The sequence below is a fragment of the Jaculus jaculus genome, chromosome 2 (genome assembly GCF_020740685.1).
Source record: "Jaculus jaculus isolate mJacJac1 chromosome 2, mJacJac1.mat.Y.cur, whole genome shotgun sequence".
Taxonomy (NCBI): domain Eukaryota; kingdom Metazoa; phylum Chordata; class Mammalia; order Rodentia; family Dipodidae; genus Jaculus; species Jaculus jaculus.
Window position 1 is genome coordinate 193,860,769 of NC_059103.1, and position 18,461 is coordinate 193,879,229.

Here is an 18,461-nt window from a genome sequence, read left to right on the forward strand (position 1 = left end):
ACCCTTACTGAAGACAGCCAGCAACCCTATTCCCCTCCCCCTGCCTCTGAAAACCATGCTCCCGCTTTCCCGTGATGTTCCAGTTGGCTGTCAACTTTCACTTTCTTTGACCCTGTTCTTCCCACCTCCCTTTCTCAGGAAGCCCCCAGGCCACACACAGCCCTGGCATAAGGTATAAAATCAGAAGAGACCAGCTCCTCCATCACCAGGATGGACTTGAAGTCCTGGCCGGCTGCCGGCATCTGAGCAGCGCAGGCGAGGGCCTGGAGGAGGCCAGCTTCCGCTCACCCTGGTGATCTGGATGCTGTTCAGCTGCTGCTGCCAGTGCAGGATGGTCTCCATCCGATACACCCACATGTTGATGTTGCCCACCAGCACAGACTTGCCGACTCTTTGGACCAGTGTACATAATGATGTATAGAGGGTCTGGAGTAGTTCCCTTATGAGTCTAATGTTTTGCTGGTCTTCAAGGACTTGAGTGGGAAAGAAAGAAAGAAAGAAAGTTCACGTTAGGATACTGAACAGCGTGCATGTTATAAGTGGACTTTCCTAAATCTCCATCCGCTCCTGTTACCTCTGGGGATACGGTTTTCTTTCTCACTGGTGTTTGTGCAGCACTTGGCCAGGCCTCTGCACTCGAGGCTAACGGGTCGAGTTTCCATTATCTAGGTCCCTCTTTGTTCTCTCCTCCTGGGCTTCTCAAAAGCCCCTTTCTCTTTCCGTTGCGTCAGCGCCAATGTCCACCCATCAGAAAGCTGCTTCTTTTGTTCAGCAGTGACCAGTGACATCTTTCAGTTCTGCAGTTCTGGGCCTTGGAACTCTGGGCTCTGACTAATCTTTCGGGGGGAGGGTGATTACAGGTATATTATTTCTAGTCCCAGAGATAGATCTAAGATCCCCTCTGGCTCAAACTATCTAGCGATAACTGTACTCTGTCTCCATTCAGCTCCATTTCTGAGGGTCCAAAGCCAAGGGTGGGACCTGTGTCCTCACTGGGAAGCCATCCAGACTTTTAGCAAGGCAAAATTATCATCCTAAAGAAAAGGCGGGGGGCCATGTATGAGCGGACCCCCTTTTCTGACCTGAGATCTGGCACCCCTGAAATGCAGTCATGGCTACACACGTCCGCTCACTCACACGGCTTTCTATCTAGTAACATGGTACTTGATCAGGAAATCCACCTGCCCATCCCCGCACCTATAAAAAGGGGCAAGAGAGAAGCTCACCTTTCAGTACTACTTTTTCCAAAATGTTCATGAAGTTCTTTTGGGCGATGCCACTCAGGGATGTGAGCTGTGACTTTGCTATCAGTTCCAACAGCTGCGGATAAAAATAGAAGTTGCCAGCTTAGAATACAGAGATATTTTTCTCCTCTAATCTTCACTTTCGAGTCACATGACACGTAGCTGTGACTGACAGGAGAGAAGGAGATACATGGCAGGCAGGGCCACCGGGCCATCAAAAAGCAGATGCTCAAAGTGAAAGACAAATGGAGGGAATTCAAAATCCAGGAGTCAGGCAGAATATTTAAATTTTTTTTTTTTTTTTTTTAAACCTACAAAGAGTTGTGGCTTCAGCCAGGGCTAATCCATTTTACTTGAGAGAGGGGAGCTGACAGTATTCTGAAGGGAACAGAGCCTCCTGCGACCTGTGAATGATGAAGCTCTGCATTATCACCCCCAGTGGGAACTGCTCTGCCTCCACTTGAACTTCATTTCCCCCTCCCAGCACCCAGTGCACCCAAGACACTGCAAAGCCCGCGTGGCAACCACGTGCATGTTGGGAGGAAGTGGGATCTTTTCCATATGTCACCTGCTTCTGTATGTTCAATAAATCTGTCTAAGGTTGGAGAGGTGGCGCAGTGGTTAAGGCCCTTGCCTGCAAAGCCAAAAGACCCAGGTTTGATTCCCCACTACCCATGAAGAGTCAGATGCGGGCTGGAGAGATGGCTTAGCGGTTAAGCGCTTGCCTGTGAAGCCTAAGGACCCCAGTTCGAGGCTCGATTCCCCAGGACCCACGTTAGCCAGATGCACAAGGGGGCACACACGTCTGGAGTTCGTTTGCAGTGGTTGGTGGCCCTTGCGTGCCCACTCTCCTCTCTCTCTTTCTACCTGCCTCTCTCTCTCTCTCTCTGTCACTCTCAAATAAATAAATAAAAATGAACAACAACAACAAAAAAAGGGTCAGATGCACAGGGTGGTGCATGTGTTTGGAGTTCATTTGCATTGACTGGAGGCCCTGGCATGCCCATTCTGTCTCTCTGTATCTACCTCTTTCTCTCTTTGTCAAATAAATAAATAAAATATTTTATTTTATTTTTTGTGCAAGCAAAGAGACAGAGAAAGAGGGAAAAGAGACAGAGAGAGAGAGAGAATAGGCACCCCAGGTGTGGAGCCACTACAAATGAACTTTAGATGTATGTGTCACCCTGTGCATCTGGCTTTACCTAGATACTGGAGAACCAAATCTGGGTCATCAGTCTCCATAGGCAAAACCTTAACCACTGAGCCATCTCTCCAGCCTAAATAAAATATTTTAAAACATAAATCTGGCTCTATTAGAATCTCTCATGGTACTCATCTTCCCATTGAAAAAGGCTAACCAGGGACGGCGAGATGGCTTAGTGGTTAAGGCGCTTGCCTGCAAAGCCAAAGGACCACGGTTCAATTCCCCAGGACCCACATAAGTCATATGCACAAGGGGGCACATGCATCTGGAGTTTGTTTGCAATGGCTGGAAGTCCTGACATGCCCATTTCTCTCTCTTCTCATCTATTTCTGTACCCTCTCTCTCAAATTAATAAATATTAAAAAAAGAAAAAGGCTAATACAGGGAGAAAGACAAATTAAAGGATGTTCAGTGTATACCTATTTCTCCCTAGAGGCTCAGATGAGGGTCCCTGGGGCTGATGGCTGTGATGAAGTCCTAATTTGATCACTTATTAGCTCTGTGTTCATGTCACTATTTTGTTTTCTATTTTGCTGTTTCGGTTGCATTTCTATGATACTCAGAAGCCTCAAGGTTGCTATGAGTGTCATGCACATGAAGCCTGTGGTAGTTTGAATGGCAAATGTTCCCCACAGCCTCCAGTGTTTTGTACTTAGGCCCCAGCTGGGGGCAATTTGGGAGGTGGAGCCTTGCTCAAGGTGTTGCTGGGGTGGGCGTAGGGGTGTTACAGCCAACTCCCTTTGGCCAGAGCTCAGCTCACTCTTGTTGTTTTCTGCCAGCTTCTATGGCAAGAAGTGATGCCCACCTTCTCCCATCCTTTCCTTGCCACGAACAAGCTTCCTCTGGAGACTGTAAGTTACTTTCGGTTGGGTGTTTTGTCCCAGCAATGTAAACGTAACTACAACAAAGCCCTTCACAGGGGCCTGGCAAGAATCAAGTGCTAAGGAAAGATCTGTTTGCTTGTCGAAGGACTATGTCCATTCCTACTACCTTTGTTATTGCCAAGGAAAAGGAAAAGAAATAAAGAAAACAGCAGTTGGTACATTCTTAGTTCAATCTTCCTTCCTTCTGCAGAAAGATTTGGTCAGATGTGGCATGATCTTAAAAAATAAGCAGAGATTCTATGGTTGAAAAATGGGACTTTAGATAGCAAGAGGTCTCAGAAGTCATCTTGCCCACCCATTTCTCAGATGAGCAAGGTAAGGCTTAAGAGCATAACTCTTATGAGCTATTCTATAACTAATGAGAGGACTTAGTCGTGTCTTTCCCAACCCAGGAGAACAAGAGCAGACACTTCATGTTTCCAAGGTTAGCATGTCAATGGGTTACTATAAAGTTAAACCAATTAATTTCATCAAAATGGAGACAAACCAAGCCTCCACTAGACTCAGGCTTAGTACAAAAACCAAGACCTTTCACGTCTTGGACTCTGCGCCCCTATGAGACTTTCTGCGAATATCTCCTCTGGTCAGGTCCTCACCAGGCTTTATCTCAGGTCTATAAACAATGGACTGCCATCCTGTGTTGGGTGCTAGAATCAAGGCGGAAGGAAGAAATGCGATGCAGTATAAACACCAGGGCTGCAAAATCAAAACAGAATAAAAGAAAGGAAAAAGAAATAAAATAAAAACAGGCCCACAGAGGACAGCTGCTGTAGGATCAATGCCGCAGGCAGGTCACAGCATCTCTGCTTCCCAGGCGCTTCTTTCTATACAAATTCTGTCCTCACTGAGCCCTTTCAATCCCTCACAAACCTCATACAGCCTGAGCATAATTTTGCTTTAAACTGGGAGACAAAAAAAAAATGCCCAAACCCTAAATGTTTTCCTGCCTGGCACTGTATCTTTCCCGTGTGCAGGGCCAGGTGCGACCATCTGACCAGGCGAAGGCAACGTTGCTGTGTTGGGATTAGCCGACCTAACAGTGGAGTCAGGAGCTGACAAAGGGATGTGACAGGTGATGAGTAAACACTAGTCGAGGCTACCACACAGGGTTGTCTTGCCACCAGCTATCATGTGGTAAGTCAAGAGAGGAACAAAACGGTGCAAAAGGAACGTCTAAAGTAAACCTTTCATCTTCTCCCTGACCAAAAGCAGGATCCAGAAGGCAAGAGCTGATGGTTTATTAATACCCAGAGCCTCACATGACCATCATAAAACAAGATGAAAGAAAACAAAAGCCAAACCTGCTTATGCAGGGCAGATGCTGAGCACTGACTCATCGCTGGGTGGGAGGTGGGCAGGGGGAAGGAGGAGGGCACAAGGATCTTGGCCAGAAATCTATCCAGAATCCAGGTTCCATGTGATCACCAGCTCCCGAGGATGCCCATCTTAATCTTTTTTGAAAATAGCCAGAACACTGTGTAGGCTATAACAAAGTATTGAAGAAGCCTCTGCAGGTTGTGGCTGTGCATTTAAGGGGAAATAAAAAGCCTTTTGGGGGCTGGAGAGATGGCTCAGCAGTTAAGGCTGCAAAGCCCAAGGACAGGGGTTCGATTCCACATAAAGCCAGATGTACAAGGTGGCTTATGCTTCTGGAGTTTGTTTGCGATGGCTGGAGGCCCTATTGTGCTCATTCCCTCTCTGAAAAATATGTAAAATTTTTTAAAAACTCTTTTGGGGGCTGGAGAGATGACTTAGCAGTTAAGGTATTTGCCTACAAAGCCAAAGGATCCTGGTTCAGTTTTCTAGGACCCACGTAAGCCAGATGCACAAGGGGGCACATGTGTCTGAAGTTCATTTGCAGTGGCTGGAGGCCCTGGTGCGCCCATTCCCTTCCTCTCTTTGCCTCTTGTTCTCTCTAATATAAATAAATAAAATATATTTTTAAAAAAGTATTCAGGGCTGACTGAAATTATTTTCCTTGATTGAGGTGGGGACGTAAAGGAGTGGCAAAATTTTGTGCCTGGTGGCAGAATGACACAGTAGCTGTTCTGTTTCACCCTGTCTGAAAGGAAAGTCCCTGTTTTTACTGCGAGGCAGCTGTGGAACCCTGAAAGAAGAGATCCCGACTCTGCGGCCATGTGACCTTTACAACTGCCATTCACTTAACAAGTATCTCTGAGTGTCACTCTATCCTAACACTGAGGTGGGTGACAGGTGTATGATGGTAAAACACATGATCCTAGACTCATGCAGTTTTCTGTCTAGTCATGTAGCCTGTTTCTTCATTTTTAAAAAGACTACCACAGCATTGTTAAAAGAACAAGTGAGATATGTATGTAAAAATTCACTGCAAAGATCAAACATAAGGTATCATCATTATTATTGGTGAAGTTACTTTCCCCAATTCTAGTCTTTTAGAGCAGTTTAAAGTTGACATCTGAGGTTGCCAAACTTCTATAAAGTGCCCGATAATAAATATTTTAAAGTTGGTGGGTCAAATGGTCTTTGTAGTAACACAGCTTTTGCAGTCGTAGAGCAAAAGCAGCCAGAGACAATATTTAAGTGAATGTGCATGTGTGAGTGTGTGCCAATAAAGCTTTATTTGCGAAAACAGTGGAGGGCCAGATGAGATGCTAGGGCCACTTGTGGTGCATATCATTAGAGTTTAAGAGTGCAGGTTCCAGAGTCAAACTGCCTGCTTCAGTTTCCCAGTTATAGTCTATGCAGAATAATAGTACCTACTTCAGAGCTGCTGATCAGATCCAGTGTGTTGCTAATGCATTCACGCTGTGCCTGGTACCAAGAATGTACCTCGTAGATGGTTATCATTAGCTTTCGTAATACCGCAGAGAACCTGACTAAGTAACATCATTGCCAGGTAGAAAACAGTGTTAACTGGGCGAAGCATGGCTTGTTTTCAGTTAAGTGCTTACACTTTTAAAAAAAATGTTTCTGAGGCATTTAACATTGCTCTCTACTTGTTCATAAGGGTCAATGTTACTGCATTTTATGACTTGCATAGCTGCACCTACCCTGCAGCAATGGGTGGCTACTAAGTGCCAGAGACTATGCTAAGCACTTCAGGCTTATGATCTCCTGTTTCATCCTCAAGGATGACCCAATGAGGTAGGTTCTCCATCTCACAAATAAACTGAGATTCAGTGAAGTTCAGTAGCAGTAGCAAATGGAGGAATTAGGCTTGAGCCCAGATATGTTTAATAGTGAATATGTATTTTTTAAACTGGATATATATATATATATATATATATATATATATATATATATATATATATATGTAAATTTTACTTGAGAGGGAGAGAGAAAGAGAGAGAATGGTGCATCAGGCCTTCTAGTCATTACAAATGAACTCCAGATGTACGCACCACATTGTGCATCTGGCTTAAGTAACTGGGTACTGGGGAAATGAACCTGGGTTCTTAAGGTTTCACAGGCAAGTGCCTTAACCACTGAGCTATCTCTTTGGCCCTGAATATGTATTATCATAAGCACAAAGACCTCAGTTGTGAAAGCCAATCCATTTAGCAACGTAGGGCCAAATTTTACTCCGAAAATAATACTGTGGGTGGTTGTGGTCTGGGGAAAATCTTAAAGTTTTTTTTTTTTTTTTTTTTTTTTTTTGAGGTAGGGTCTCACTCTAGCTCAGGCTGACCTGGAATTCACTATGTAGTCTCAGGCTGGCCTCAGACTCACGGCGATCGTCCTACCTCTGCCTCCCGAGGGCTGGGGTTAAAGGTGTGCGACACCATGCCCAGCTGAAAGTCTGAAAGTTTTATATCAATTCTCTGTGGTGACAGGTAATTGGCTTTTTTAAAAAAATTATTTTATTTTATTTATTTGAGAGAAAGATGCAGAGAAGGAGAGGGACAGAGAGAAAGCGAAAGAGAGGGAGAGAAAGAGGGAGAGAATGGGCAGGCCAGGGCATCTAGCCACTGCAAACAAACTCCTGACACATGCGCCAACTTAGGCATCTGGCTTATGTGGGTGCTGGGGAATTGAACCTGGGTCCTTTGGCTTTGCAGGCAACTGCCTCAGCCACTAAGCCATCTCTCCAGCCTGAGTAATCAGCTTTTGATATTAAGGAGAAATAACGCCCAGAAAGTGTTAGTAGCATATTCAGAAAGGGGCAATAGTTTTGGTTAGCCAAGGGGTCAACCTCCTATATCAGCGTGTCTCTACCATTAAAGAAGAGGCTGGAATCTGTCCATTTCATCTCTGTGTAGGGACAGCGGGATGTGGGGGGGGGCGGGGGAGGCGGTAGGTTTGTATGTAGCAATTTGTTTACCAAGACAATTGAGCCAATTGGATTCTTGGCTCTTAGTCACAAGAGGAGGAAAATGTCTTGTTTGGAAGTGGCTGTTTTCTGTTGGGCAAATTTTAGCCCAGGTGCCAGTAATTTGTGGCTGTGTTGAAGGAGCGTCGAGGGTGAAGAGGAAGAGGGAGGCGGGTCTAGGCTGTTCCTGAATGCCACCGTGTCATCACCGAGTTGGCAGTGTGGCATCTCCCATGGTGTGCAGGGACTCACTGTGCAGTTAAGAGAATGGGGCTGTACCACTGGAGGGAGGTGTGGTCACCACATGCCCAAACCACATCCTGTCTTTCAGCCCTGGCTCAGGAGAGTTGGAGAAACAGAGTTGCCAGCAATGCCGCATAGCCAATCTCGGACAGTGAGTCAGCCACAGTTTGGTGTGATATGCGGAGGGCGACTGGGAAAAGAGGTACCTCTGCCATCGCCCTCCACTCAACAGCAGCTTCTCCTCTCACCAGCTTGCTCCAGCACAGCACTCATATTTTATTTTTATTCTTATTTTTGAGGTAGGGTCTCACTCTAGCCCAGGCTGACCCGGAATTAACTATGTAGTCTCAGGGTGGCCTCAAACTCACAGCGATCCTCCTACCTCTGCCTCCCAAGTGCTGGGATTAAAGGCGTGCGCCTCCATGCCTGGCATAATCACTCACATTTTCAAAAGTGTATCAATTATTGTCACTCACCCGCTTGAAATTCTCAAACGGTTTCTCTTTATACTTAGAAACACCCTCAAGCTCTTGAACCTGGTGCCTTTCTTTCTCCAACCTCATTCTGCACAATGGGCCCACATTCATTCTGCCCCAGATACAAAGTCCCACTTTTATTTTATTTATTAGAGAGAGAGAGAGAGAGAGAGAGAGAAAGAGGGAGAGAGGGAGGGAGAGGAGAGAGGAGAGAATGGGTGCACCAGGGTCCCCAACCACTGCACATGAACTCCAGACGCATGCTCCACCTTGTGCATCTGGCTTATTTGGGTACTGGGGAATCGAACCTGGGTCATCAGGCTTTGCATGCAAGCACCTTAATTACTAAGCCATCTCTGAAGCCCCAAAGTCTCACTTTTATTCCTTGAATAGGCCAAGTTCATTTCCATCTCTGGACCTCTGCCTCTTCCACATCTTTACTTGTTCAGCTCAGTCCCATCCCTTAGGTCTCCTCTTCAATTGTCACCTGCCGGGAGCTCAGAGAGACCTCCTCCAACATCTTCATGAAAACAATCCCCAGCCTCTTGATCTTCCTGGCCCTTACCTGCTCCCTTTAGGTGTAGTTACACAGAACTTCATATATTTGCTATTTCTACAGGAGATTTGCCTCAAGACCCCAGGGGCGTTTACCACTCTGCCCCCATCTGGCACATTCCAAACACCCAACACACATTTAGAATCAAGGAATATTATATTTGGAAGGGACCTGTGAATCAGTCAGCTTGAATTCCCAGCTACTTTGGATGAGGCCAGTCCTCATGGTCAATGCCACAATCAAGGTCGATAGTAGATCACCTAAACCTTCAGGCCAGTGTTCCCATGGGGACCGGCGCCACCATGATGCTCTAGGAGCAGCATAGCACAGGGGTCTAGGAGAAAGTTCCCTGTCATGAAAATAGATCTCAAACACTTTCCGGAAGTGCAAGCAGTTTGAGCCCCGGAGGGATATTATCTGGGCCTTTAGCAGTACCAACAAAGACAGCGGCTTCCCCTGCCTGTGAGTTTAAAAGGTTAAAACCATGTGGAGGCTAACCATTGATATTGTTGCCCAGGCACAGAATATTGTTAGGAACACAGGGCTGGAGAGATTGCTTAGTGGCTAAGGTGCTTGCCTGTGAAGCCTACAGACCCGGATTCAATTTTCCAGTCCCCACGTATGCCAGATGCACAAAGTGGTGTGTGTGTCTGGAGTTCGTGTGCAGTGGCTAAGAGGCCCTGCTGTGCCCTTTCTCTCCCTGTCTCTGCCTCTTTCTCTAAAGAATTAAAGAGAGAGAGAGAGAGAGAGAGAGAGAGAGAGAGAGAGAGAGAGAGAGAGGGAGAGAGAGATCATACATCTCCTAGGAAGGGGGTTTTCTCAGCTTGCTTGGAGAATCTGTGACCAGAGGCAGGAAAGAGTACCAGCTTCCAGAACCCGAAGCTACGTCTCACGTGCTCAGTATCCAAGCCAGTGCCCACAGGAAGGCTGTGCCTTTTGTAAGAAATTCTCAGTTACACTAGACAGTGCCCCTGCCTGTGTGGAGTGCTGGGTCCTTCCAAGATCCTTATTTACTCAGTGGAGAGCACAGATTACAAACCTGGAAAGCCTTGTCCCGACTTTGAGTTTGAACACTGACAGGTTGGAAGAGGAAAAATTTCAGCAACATTAGTAATCTCCAGGCATGTCAAGATTGGGTAAATATTATTTGCAAGTGAAACATCTAACTAGGGGACTTATTATTTTAATAAGGACGGCCAAGTTTACATGAATTAATTCTATCTTCAGCCAGGAGACATTTGTCTCTCCATCTTTCATCTAGCCCACTTACTTTGCAACTTGCAAAGGGGGGATTAATCCCTGCTGTTGCGGCCTGACAGCCACGTCTGCCTCAGCGACCCTGTTTAAACTCTTCGGGAACCCCACTTCTACTCTGCTACACCTCACCTCTCCCATCACCTCAGCTTCAAACCATCACTGCTTCCCACCATCTCCATAGTTCCTGGACAGAACCAAACTCCAGTGGCTTCCTAAGTAGCTATGCCTTGACGTCAAGCCCAGAAGTCCCTGGTAGCAGGTGTTAGGACCCACACGATTCTCAAGTGGCCAGGACACAGTGACTGGTGGGCTCAGAAGAGGTTAGGGATTCAAAAGCATTCACTTGGGGGATGGAGAGATGGCTTAGTGGTTAAGGCGCTTGCCTGCAAAGCCAAAGGACCCAGGTTTGATTTCCCAGGACCCATGTAAGCCAGACGCACAAAGGGGCGCATGCATCTGGAGGTCGTTTGCAGTGGCTGGAGGCCCTGAAACACCCATTCTTTCTCTCTCTCTTCCTCTGCCTTGTTCTCTCTCTCAAATAAATAAGAATAAAATAAAAACGCATTCACTTGAAGTAATTTACCATGTATGTCAATACAGAATGATGATGATGATGTGACCTCTCTACTCCCTGATGCTGGGGACCTCTTCCTTTAGTAGAACAGGAGATGCTCAAAGCACAGCATGACATACCCTCCCCATCCTTCCTTGGACGGGCACTGCACTGGTGTTTAAAACTCAGCTCACCTGTCCACTCTGACCCATGACTCTGTGTAATAAGCAGCTAAATAAAGCCTAGAATCCAAGGGGATTCCAATGGAAGATATTTATTTCTGGACCTGTGTTAGTGTATGTGTAGAATCTGAGTCCTCAAGGAAAAAAAAAAAAAAAGCAAAAAGGGCATGCTTCCTATTCAGTGGTCTCCAAAGTGGGACAAGAAAGGAAATCATGGGCTGGAGAGATGGCTTAGTGGTTAAGCACTTGCCTGTGAAGCCTAAGGACCCAGGTTTGAGGCTCGATTCCCACGTAAGCCAGATGCACAAGGGATCTGCATCATGCATCTGGAGTTTGTTTGAAGTGGCTGAAGGTCCTGGCATGCCCATTCTCTCTCTCAGTATATCTGCCCCTTTCTGTCTGTCTGTCTGTCCACTCTCAAATAAATAAATAAAGGCAAACAAAAAAATTATAAAAATAAAGAAAATCAGGTTGAAAAACAAAATCACAGAGTCATTTTTGAATGGGAGCTATGAGGATGTATACAGATGTCAAGCTGACAGGATCCAGAATCACCTGGGGGGTTATCTTGACTAGGTTAACTGAGGTGGGAGGACCCACCCTAACTGTAACCATTCCATGGACAGGTGGGCCTGGACTAAATAAAAAGGAGCGAGCTTGGGCTGGAGAGATGGTTTAGCGGTTAAGCGCTCGCCTGTGAAGCCTATGGACCCTGGTTCGAGGCTTGGTTCCCCAGGTCCCACGTTAGCCAGATGCACAAGGGGGCGCACGCGTCTGGAGTTCGTTTGCAGAGGCTGGAAGCCCTGGTGCGCCCATTCTCTCTCTCTCCCTCTATCTTCTTTCTCTCTGTGTCTGTTGCTCTCAAATAAATAAATAAAAATTGAAGAAAAAAAAAACATTAAAAAAAAAAAAAAGGAGTGAGCTGCTTTCTCACTGTGGACTAGACGTGAACAGCTCTGTTACAAGCTTCTGCCACCATGCTGGACTGCAACTTGGAACCGTAAGCTGAAATGAACCCTTCCTTCCTTGACTCCGTTGTTCCTGTGAAGGCTGGCCTCTTTCCCTGTATCTCAGCTACCACGATTTTTAAAACTCTGCTTGCTGAGGCCACCCTCCCATCAAAGGGAGGCCACCAAGCAAGTGTATGCAGCACCAAATTAAACCAAGGTCACTGTGGCCGAGAAACCTGTATGAAGGGCCAGCGGTTCATACACATCCCGACCCACTGGGGATTGGCAACAGCAGGTCCTTAATTTTAGGCACTGGGTTTAAAGTTGACGTGTTGGGCCAATACTCGGTCTCTAGTTTGCCAAGCCACTGGTCAACTTAAGCTAAAACATGTTTTTGGAAAATGCTTTTGAGGGGTGGTAGGAATGCAATAATTTGCTGGAAATATTCAGATAGACTTTGGGTGGTGATGTGGAAAATAAAGAGTGCACATTTATCGAGGTGGTGGTGCTTTTTGTTGCAGAGGGCATGGCAAGTTTTATTTGTCCTTCCTGATCTGATAGCACACAGGGGTCAGTCTGTCCCAGTTAGGAAGTTGGTACTCAGTTATACATGGACATCCTGGGTGGATAGTGGTAGCCACAGGGGCTGGGGGAATGGCTCAGTGAGTAACAGGCACAAGGATCTGATTTCAGATCCCCAGCACCCATGTAAAGAAAAACGTTGGATAATGGCAGCTACAGTTACTGGGAAATTGGTCTCATCCTCATCCCCTAGTTATGCTGGGAGCAATGGTTCAGCTCATCCTGGCATGATGGGCATCTTCATGCAAATACTCCCATGGTATAAAATCAGGCAGGCTACATTTTGCATTTGTTTTTCCAAGCACACGGGAAGTGCAATGGAATGAGCATGGGACGGTGGCCGAGAGGACCAGGTTTAGGTCCTGTTTGTCCCTCTGTACTTGTTAAGAATTTTACTTATTTACTTGAGAGAGAGAGAATATGGGCGTGCCAGGGCCTTTAGCCACTGCAAATGAACTCCAGATGCATGCGTCACCTTGTGCATCATGCTTACATGGGTCCTGGGGAATTGGACCTTGGTCCTTAGGCTTTGCAGGCAAGTGCCTTAACCACTAAGCAATCTCTGCAGGCCCCCTGTATTTTCTTCTTCTTCTTCTTTTTCCTGGTTTTTCAAGGTAGGGTCTCACTCTAGCTCAGGCTGACCTGGAATTCACTATGTAGTCTCAGGGTGGCCTTGAACTCACAGTGATCCACCTACCTCTGCCTCCAAAGTGCTGGGATTAAAGGAATGTGCCACCACGCTTGGCTCCCCATGTATTTTCTTTTTCTTTTTTTTTCAGGGAGGGGGTATTAAAGGCATGCGCCATCACATCCAGCACTATCTAATTATTTTATTTATTTATTTGAGAGTGACAGAGAAAGAGGCGGAGAGAAAAAGAGAATGGGTGCACCAGGGCCTCCAGCCACTGCAAAAGAACTCCAGATGCATGCACCACCTTGTGCATCTGCCTTACTTGGGTACTCAGGAATTGAGCCTCAAACTGGGGTCCTTAGGTTTCACAGGCAAGCGCTTAACCACTAAACCATCTCTCCAGCCCTCCCCTGGATTCCCCCCCCCCATTTTCTAAAAAAATATTTATTTATTTGCAAAGAGAGAGAAAATATGAATGGGTGCACCAAGGCCTTTAGCCACTGCAAATGAACTCCAGATGCATGCACCACTTTATGCATCTGCCTTACATGGGTACTGGGGAATCGAACTGAGGTCATTAGGCTTTGCAGGCAAGTGTCTTAATTGCTGAGCCATTGCTCCAGCCCCATGTCCTCTGTATTTCTTTCAGGCTAGGTAAGCTTGTGCACACCCCTTACTTCCACGACCTCTGTTCCTGCAGAGCTGAAATGGATTCATAACGCGGTGTATTATACAGTTTGGCTGTGAATCATCAAGGGGGCAGATGTTCAGTGACGGAAGAACTAAACTGCAGGATGGCAAAGTGATAAGTGATGAAGATGATGGTATGTGGGAATGTCAGAAGCCTTATAAATCATAACTTTCTGGAATAATTGCTTTTCCAAGGTCCTCTGTTCCTTGTCTGTTTTTAATTCCCTGTGGAGAAATGTTGCATCAAGTAGACTCGTACTGTAAGCTTTTCCTCCAGTTTCTCTACTTGAGCAGCTGCACTTAACAAGGGCATCATCACCAACGCTCATGACTCATGCATTATGAACTGCGTCTCTCACTTGGTGTTAGGTGCAGCTGGGAGAGGGGTTCTATGATAACTCCCCCATTTATATACCTGGATGATTAAGGCTTTTCCAGGAACACAGGTAGCCAGCACTTCAGCTGATTCCGTATTCTAAAAGCACCCGTTGGGCTGTGATAGATTGCTCGGTGGTTCAAGGCTCTTGCTTGCAAAGACTGATGGCCAGATTCAGTTCTCCAGTACCCATGTAAAGCCAGATGCACAAAGTGACTCATACCTTTGGAGTTCATTTGCTGTGGCAAGAGACCCCCCGAGTACCCATTCTCCCTCTCTCTCTTTTTCTCTGTTTGCAAATAATAAAATGTTCTGCCCAATGGTCTCTGGACAGACGTGGGTCCTACCTGCCTCCTCTAGTGCCCCTGAATTCTACTACTACTCAATCAAGCACTGTTCAAACACCCACCTGCTCCTGGGAGTCTTTCTAGAATATCCTATCCCATGAGCCCACCTTCTGAGACTTCATTCAACATACTGGTACTTTCAAAGTATATCTTAAGATGATGGCTCAAGTTACTTCCTGCAATGCATAGTTCTCAAATAATCAGCTAGATGGTACAGTAGAGGGCAACATTTTAAAGCAATGTTTAATAATAATAAGTATCTTCAGGGCTGGAGAGATGGCTTAGTGGTTAAGGTGCTTGCCTGTGAAGTCTCAGGACCCAGGTTCAATTCTCCAGGTCCCATGTAAGTCAGATGCACATGGTGGCGCATGCATCTGGAGTTTGTTTGCAGAGGTTAGAGGCCCTGGTGTGCACATTCTCTCTCACTCACTTTCTCTCCCCCCATCTCTAATAAATAAATAAATGACAATAAAATCTTTAAAAAAGGTATTTAAAAGAGCAATTTAAAATTTTTAATTAAAAATTTTAAAACAAATTAAAAATTAAAAAATTAAAAATTTAAGAATAATCTTAAAAACAATAAGTATTTCAGTTTGCAGGCCATAAGAACTCTGAAACTCAACTCTGACTTCAACTCCTGGGGTACCATGAGTGAGTGTAGCAGAAGCTGATAAAACCGTGTGGACGCTGATACCAGAGTAGTGCATAATTCTCATGTCTTATAAACTGCTATGCTTCTTTAAATTTTTTTTTTTCCCCAAGATAGGGTCTCACTCTAGTCCAGGCTGACTTGGAACTCACTATGTAGTCTTAGGGTGGCTTCGAACTTACAGTGATCCACCTACCTCTGCCTCCCAAGTGCTGGGATTAAAGGTGTGTGCCACCATGCCCGGCTTCTTTAACTTTTTTTAAATAGTTGATAAATGTACAAATTATTCTTAGCTTGTGGTCCAGACAAACACAGGCAGGAGGCTGGATTAGCCTGAGGGCCAGGAGCTTGCTGATTTTTGCTGTAGATCTTTAAGGAAATATCACATCTCATTTAGTATATTTTAAAAATATTTATGTACTTATTTGAGAGAGAAATAAAGAGAGAATGAGCATGCTAGAACTTCCTGCCACTGCAAATAAACTACAGACTCATGTGCCATTTTTGCATCTGGCTTTACATGGGTACTGGCGTACTGAACCCAGGTCCTCAGGCTTTGGAAGCAAATGCCTTTGGTTGCTGAGACATCTCTCTGGCCCTCTATTTTAGTTTTAAAAAACATTATTTATTTAAAAGAGAGAGAGAGAAAGAGAGAGAGGGAAAGATGGGGGGTAGAGAGAGAGAGAGGGAGAGATGGGGAAGAGAGAGAGAGAAAGAGAGAGAGGGAGAGATGGGAGAGAGAGAGAGAAAGAGAGAGGGAGAGATGGGGGGAGAGAGAGAGAAAGAGAGAGAGGGAGAAATGGGGAGACAGAGAGAAAGAGAGAGAGGGAGAGATGGGGGAGAGAGAGAGAGAAAGAGACAGAGGGAGAGATGGGGAGAGAGAGAGAAAGAGAGAGAGGGTGAGATGGGGAGAGAAAGAGAGAGAGGGAGAGATGGGGGAGGAGAGAGAAGACACACAGAGACTATGGCATGTCAGAGTCTTCTGTCTTGCAACCAAACTCCAGATGCAAGTGTGACTTTGTGCATCTGGCTTTACATGGGTACTGGAATCAAACCCAGGTTGTCGGGGTTTTGTAAGCAAGTGCCTTTAGCTGCTGAGACATCTCTCCAGCCCTCCATTTTATTTTTCTATTTCCTTCACTGGCTAATGGCAGGAATAGATGAAAATATCACAGATTTGGAAGTAATACAGTCTGAACTCAAGTTCCAGATCCAAATTACATTGGCTTTATGCTCTTTTTAAGCCACATATATGTGTATACAGAGACACATATAGAGAAGAGTATATTATTATATTATGTAATAATAGATATTTTCTGTGCTGGGCACGGAACTTACGGCATCACACATGCTGGGCAAGAACTCTACCACTAAGCCACATCCCCAGCCCCAAGCCATTTTTTAAATTGATACTGCTTGGTTTAACTTAGTTCCATTTTATCCCAATAATGCAGCTTTTTCAAGTGATTCACTGAGGGAGCAGGGGTAGACGTTTGGGTAAATAAATGTTGGTGTGTTCTGTCATTGAGCCTCACTGGGAAGAACATGGCAATTTTAAAAACATGCACAAAGCCAGGCGCGGTGGTGCACGCCTTTAATCCCAGCATTCGGGAGGCAGAGGTAGGAGGATCACTGAGAGTTCGAGGCCACACTGAGACTCCATAGTGAATTCCAGGTCAGCCTGGGCTAGAGTGAGACCCTACCTTGAAAAAATGAAAAAAAACAAAACAAAACAACAAAAACCCAAAAAACAAAAAAACATGCACAGCCATTTGAAGAACCTCAGAAGTGCCACGGCAAATCTTTGCCCACTGCATCTGGCCGACAGCTAAGACTTCTGGTTGTTGTCCCTAGGAATGCTGAGCACGCATACATCTTGCTTCCTCCCTGAAAAACACCACAGTGCACTTGGAAACTTATCTTACATCTTCACACCCATTATCTTCATTTTCCCATTTTTATAGAAATATAGGTATGATGACCCTACTTCTATAGTTTAGAGGGACAAAGTTATTGACTTACCGAGAGTATCACAGCTAATACGTTTTGAACTTCTGAGCTGGAAAGTGGAAGGGGCTCCCCGCTTCCCACATGCTCTCCTGAAGTCCTGTCTAGCATTTGAGGCCTCCGTGTTGGAAAACTAACTGGGATACTCTGGAAGATATTGAAAAGGTGGCAATACCTGGGTGGCACCTTCAGCCGACTGAATCAGAGCTCTGGGGATGGGTGCCCATCATCTGCAAGCCTTGTGGGTAAGTGTGATGTGCAGCCAGCCGGGGCTGACATCTGCTTTGGTCTCTGGCCTCCTGTGCCCTGGTAGCCAGAACTCAGTGGGCATTCCTAGTTACCATCTTCCAACCCCTCCCTGCCTGGTTTAGCCCCAACGGCAGCTGGTCTAGAGATAGAAGTAAATTGTTTTTGTAAATGGCCTTCCACAAATAGGTAAGTTGTGGCTTTAAAAGATCTTAAATTATCTTTCTTTTAAAAATATTTTTATATTTGTTTTATGAGAGATTGAGAGAGAGAGAGAGAAGAATGAAAATGGGTGCACCAGGACCTCTTGCTACTGCAAAGAAACTCTAGATGCATGTATAACATTGTGTCTGACTTTATGTGGATCCTGGGGATTCGAACCTGGGCTGGTAGGCCTTATAAGCAAGCACCTTTAACCACTGAGTTATCTCTCCAGGCCTTTTAAATTATCTTTAAGACACATAGTTAAGCGGTATTTAATTCACTGGGGATGTGGAAGGGAAGGAACAGGAATAATGCATATAGTTTGAAATCAATTTAAATGATACACAAATGTTATATAATCATCTTTTCAATTTCTAGTAAAAAATTTTCAGATCCTAAAAATTTTATGAAATGTTCAGACCAACTGATAAAAATGATCAATTAGAGACAGCAATATTGGCCATCTCTTATTTGTGTTTTTTTTTTCCTTTGGAAGATGACAGCTGGTATAAATATATGAAATTTAAAAATAGGTATTTTGGCTTTAAAAGCTTTTAACTTTTCTCTCCCCCCTCCCCACTTAAAACTGGTTTAGCTCCTTAGTGGGACGGAGCAATCACTACAGCCTTAAAACACCATTTGGTCAAAGGAATAAGATGGGATGATATGCTGGCAAGCTACTTTGCAGAGTTGGTTTAAGGATAAGAAGAATATATGAAAAGTTCTTAAGAAGAAAAACCGCAGAAACAGTGCCTATCATTAAAGTGTTTTAAATTCTCTATCAAAACAACGTATTATTCCTCAAATTACAGAGGCCCCTGACAGTGAAGGGAAAAAAGACTGTCCTTTCCAAAATAGAAGTATTTTTCCACTATTTCTGAACCCATTG

General features: G+C 45.2%; 1 protein-coding gene across 1 annotated transcript in view; it reads right to left on the reverse strand.

The window, feature by feature from the left end:
- The window catches only part of Fbxo32 (F-box protein 32), a 47,699-nt gene that overhangs the window by 14,666 nt on the left and 14,572 nt on the right, over positions 1-18,461 (reverse strand). Inside the window, exons 5-6 of the mRNA XM_004661356.2 lie at positions 1,227-1,320; positions 289-473 (exon numbers count right to left, since the gene is read on the reverse strand). Of these exons, the coding sequence (XP_004661413.1) occupies positions 289-473; positions 1,227-1,320 (279 nt within the window). The remainder of the gene's footprint in view (positions 1-288; positions 474-1,226; positions 1,321-18,461) is intronic.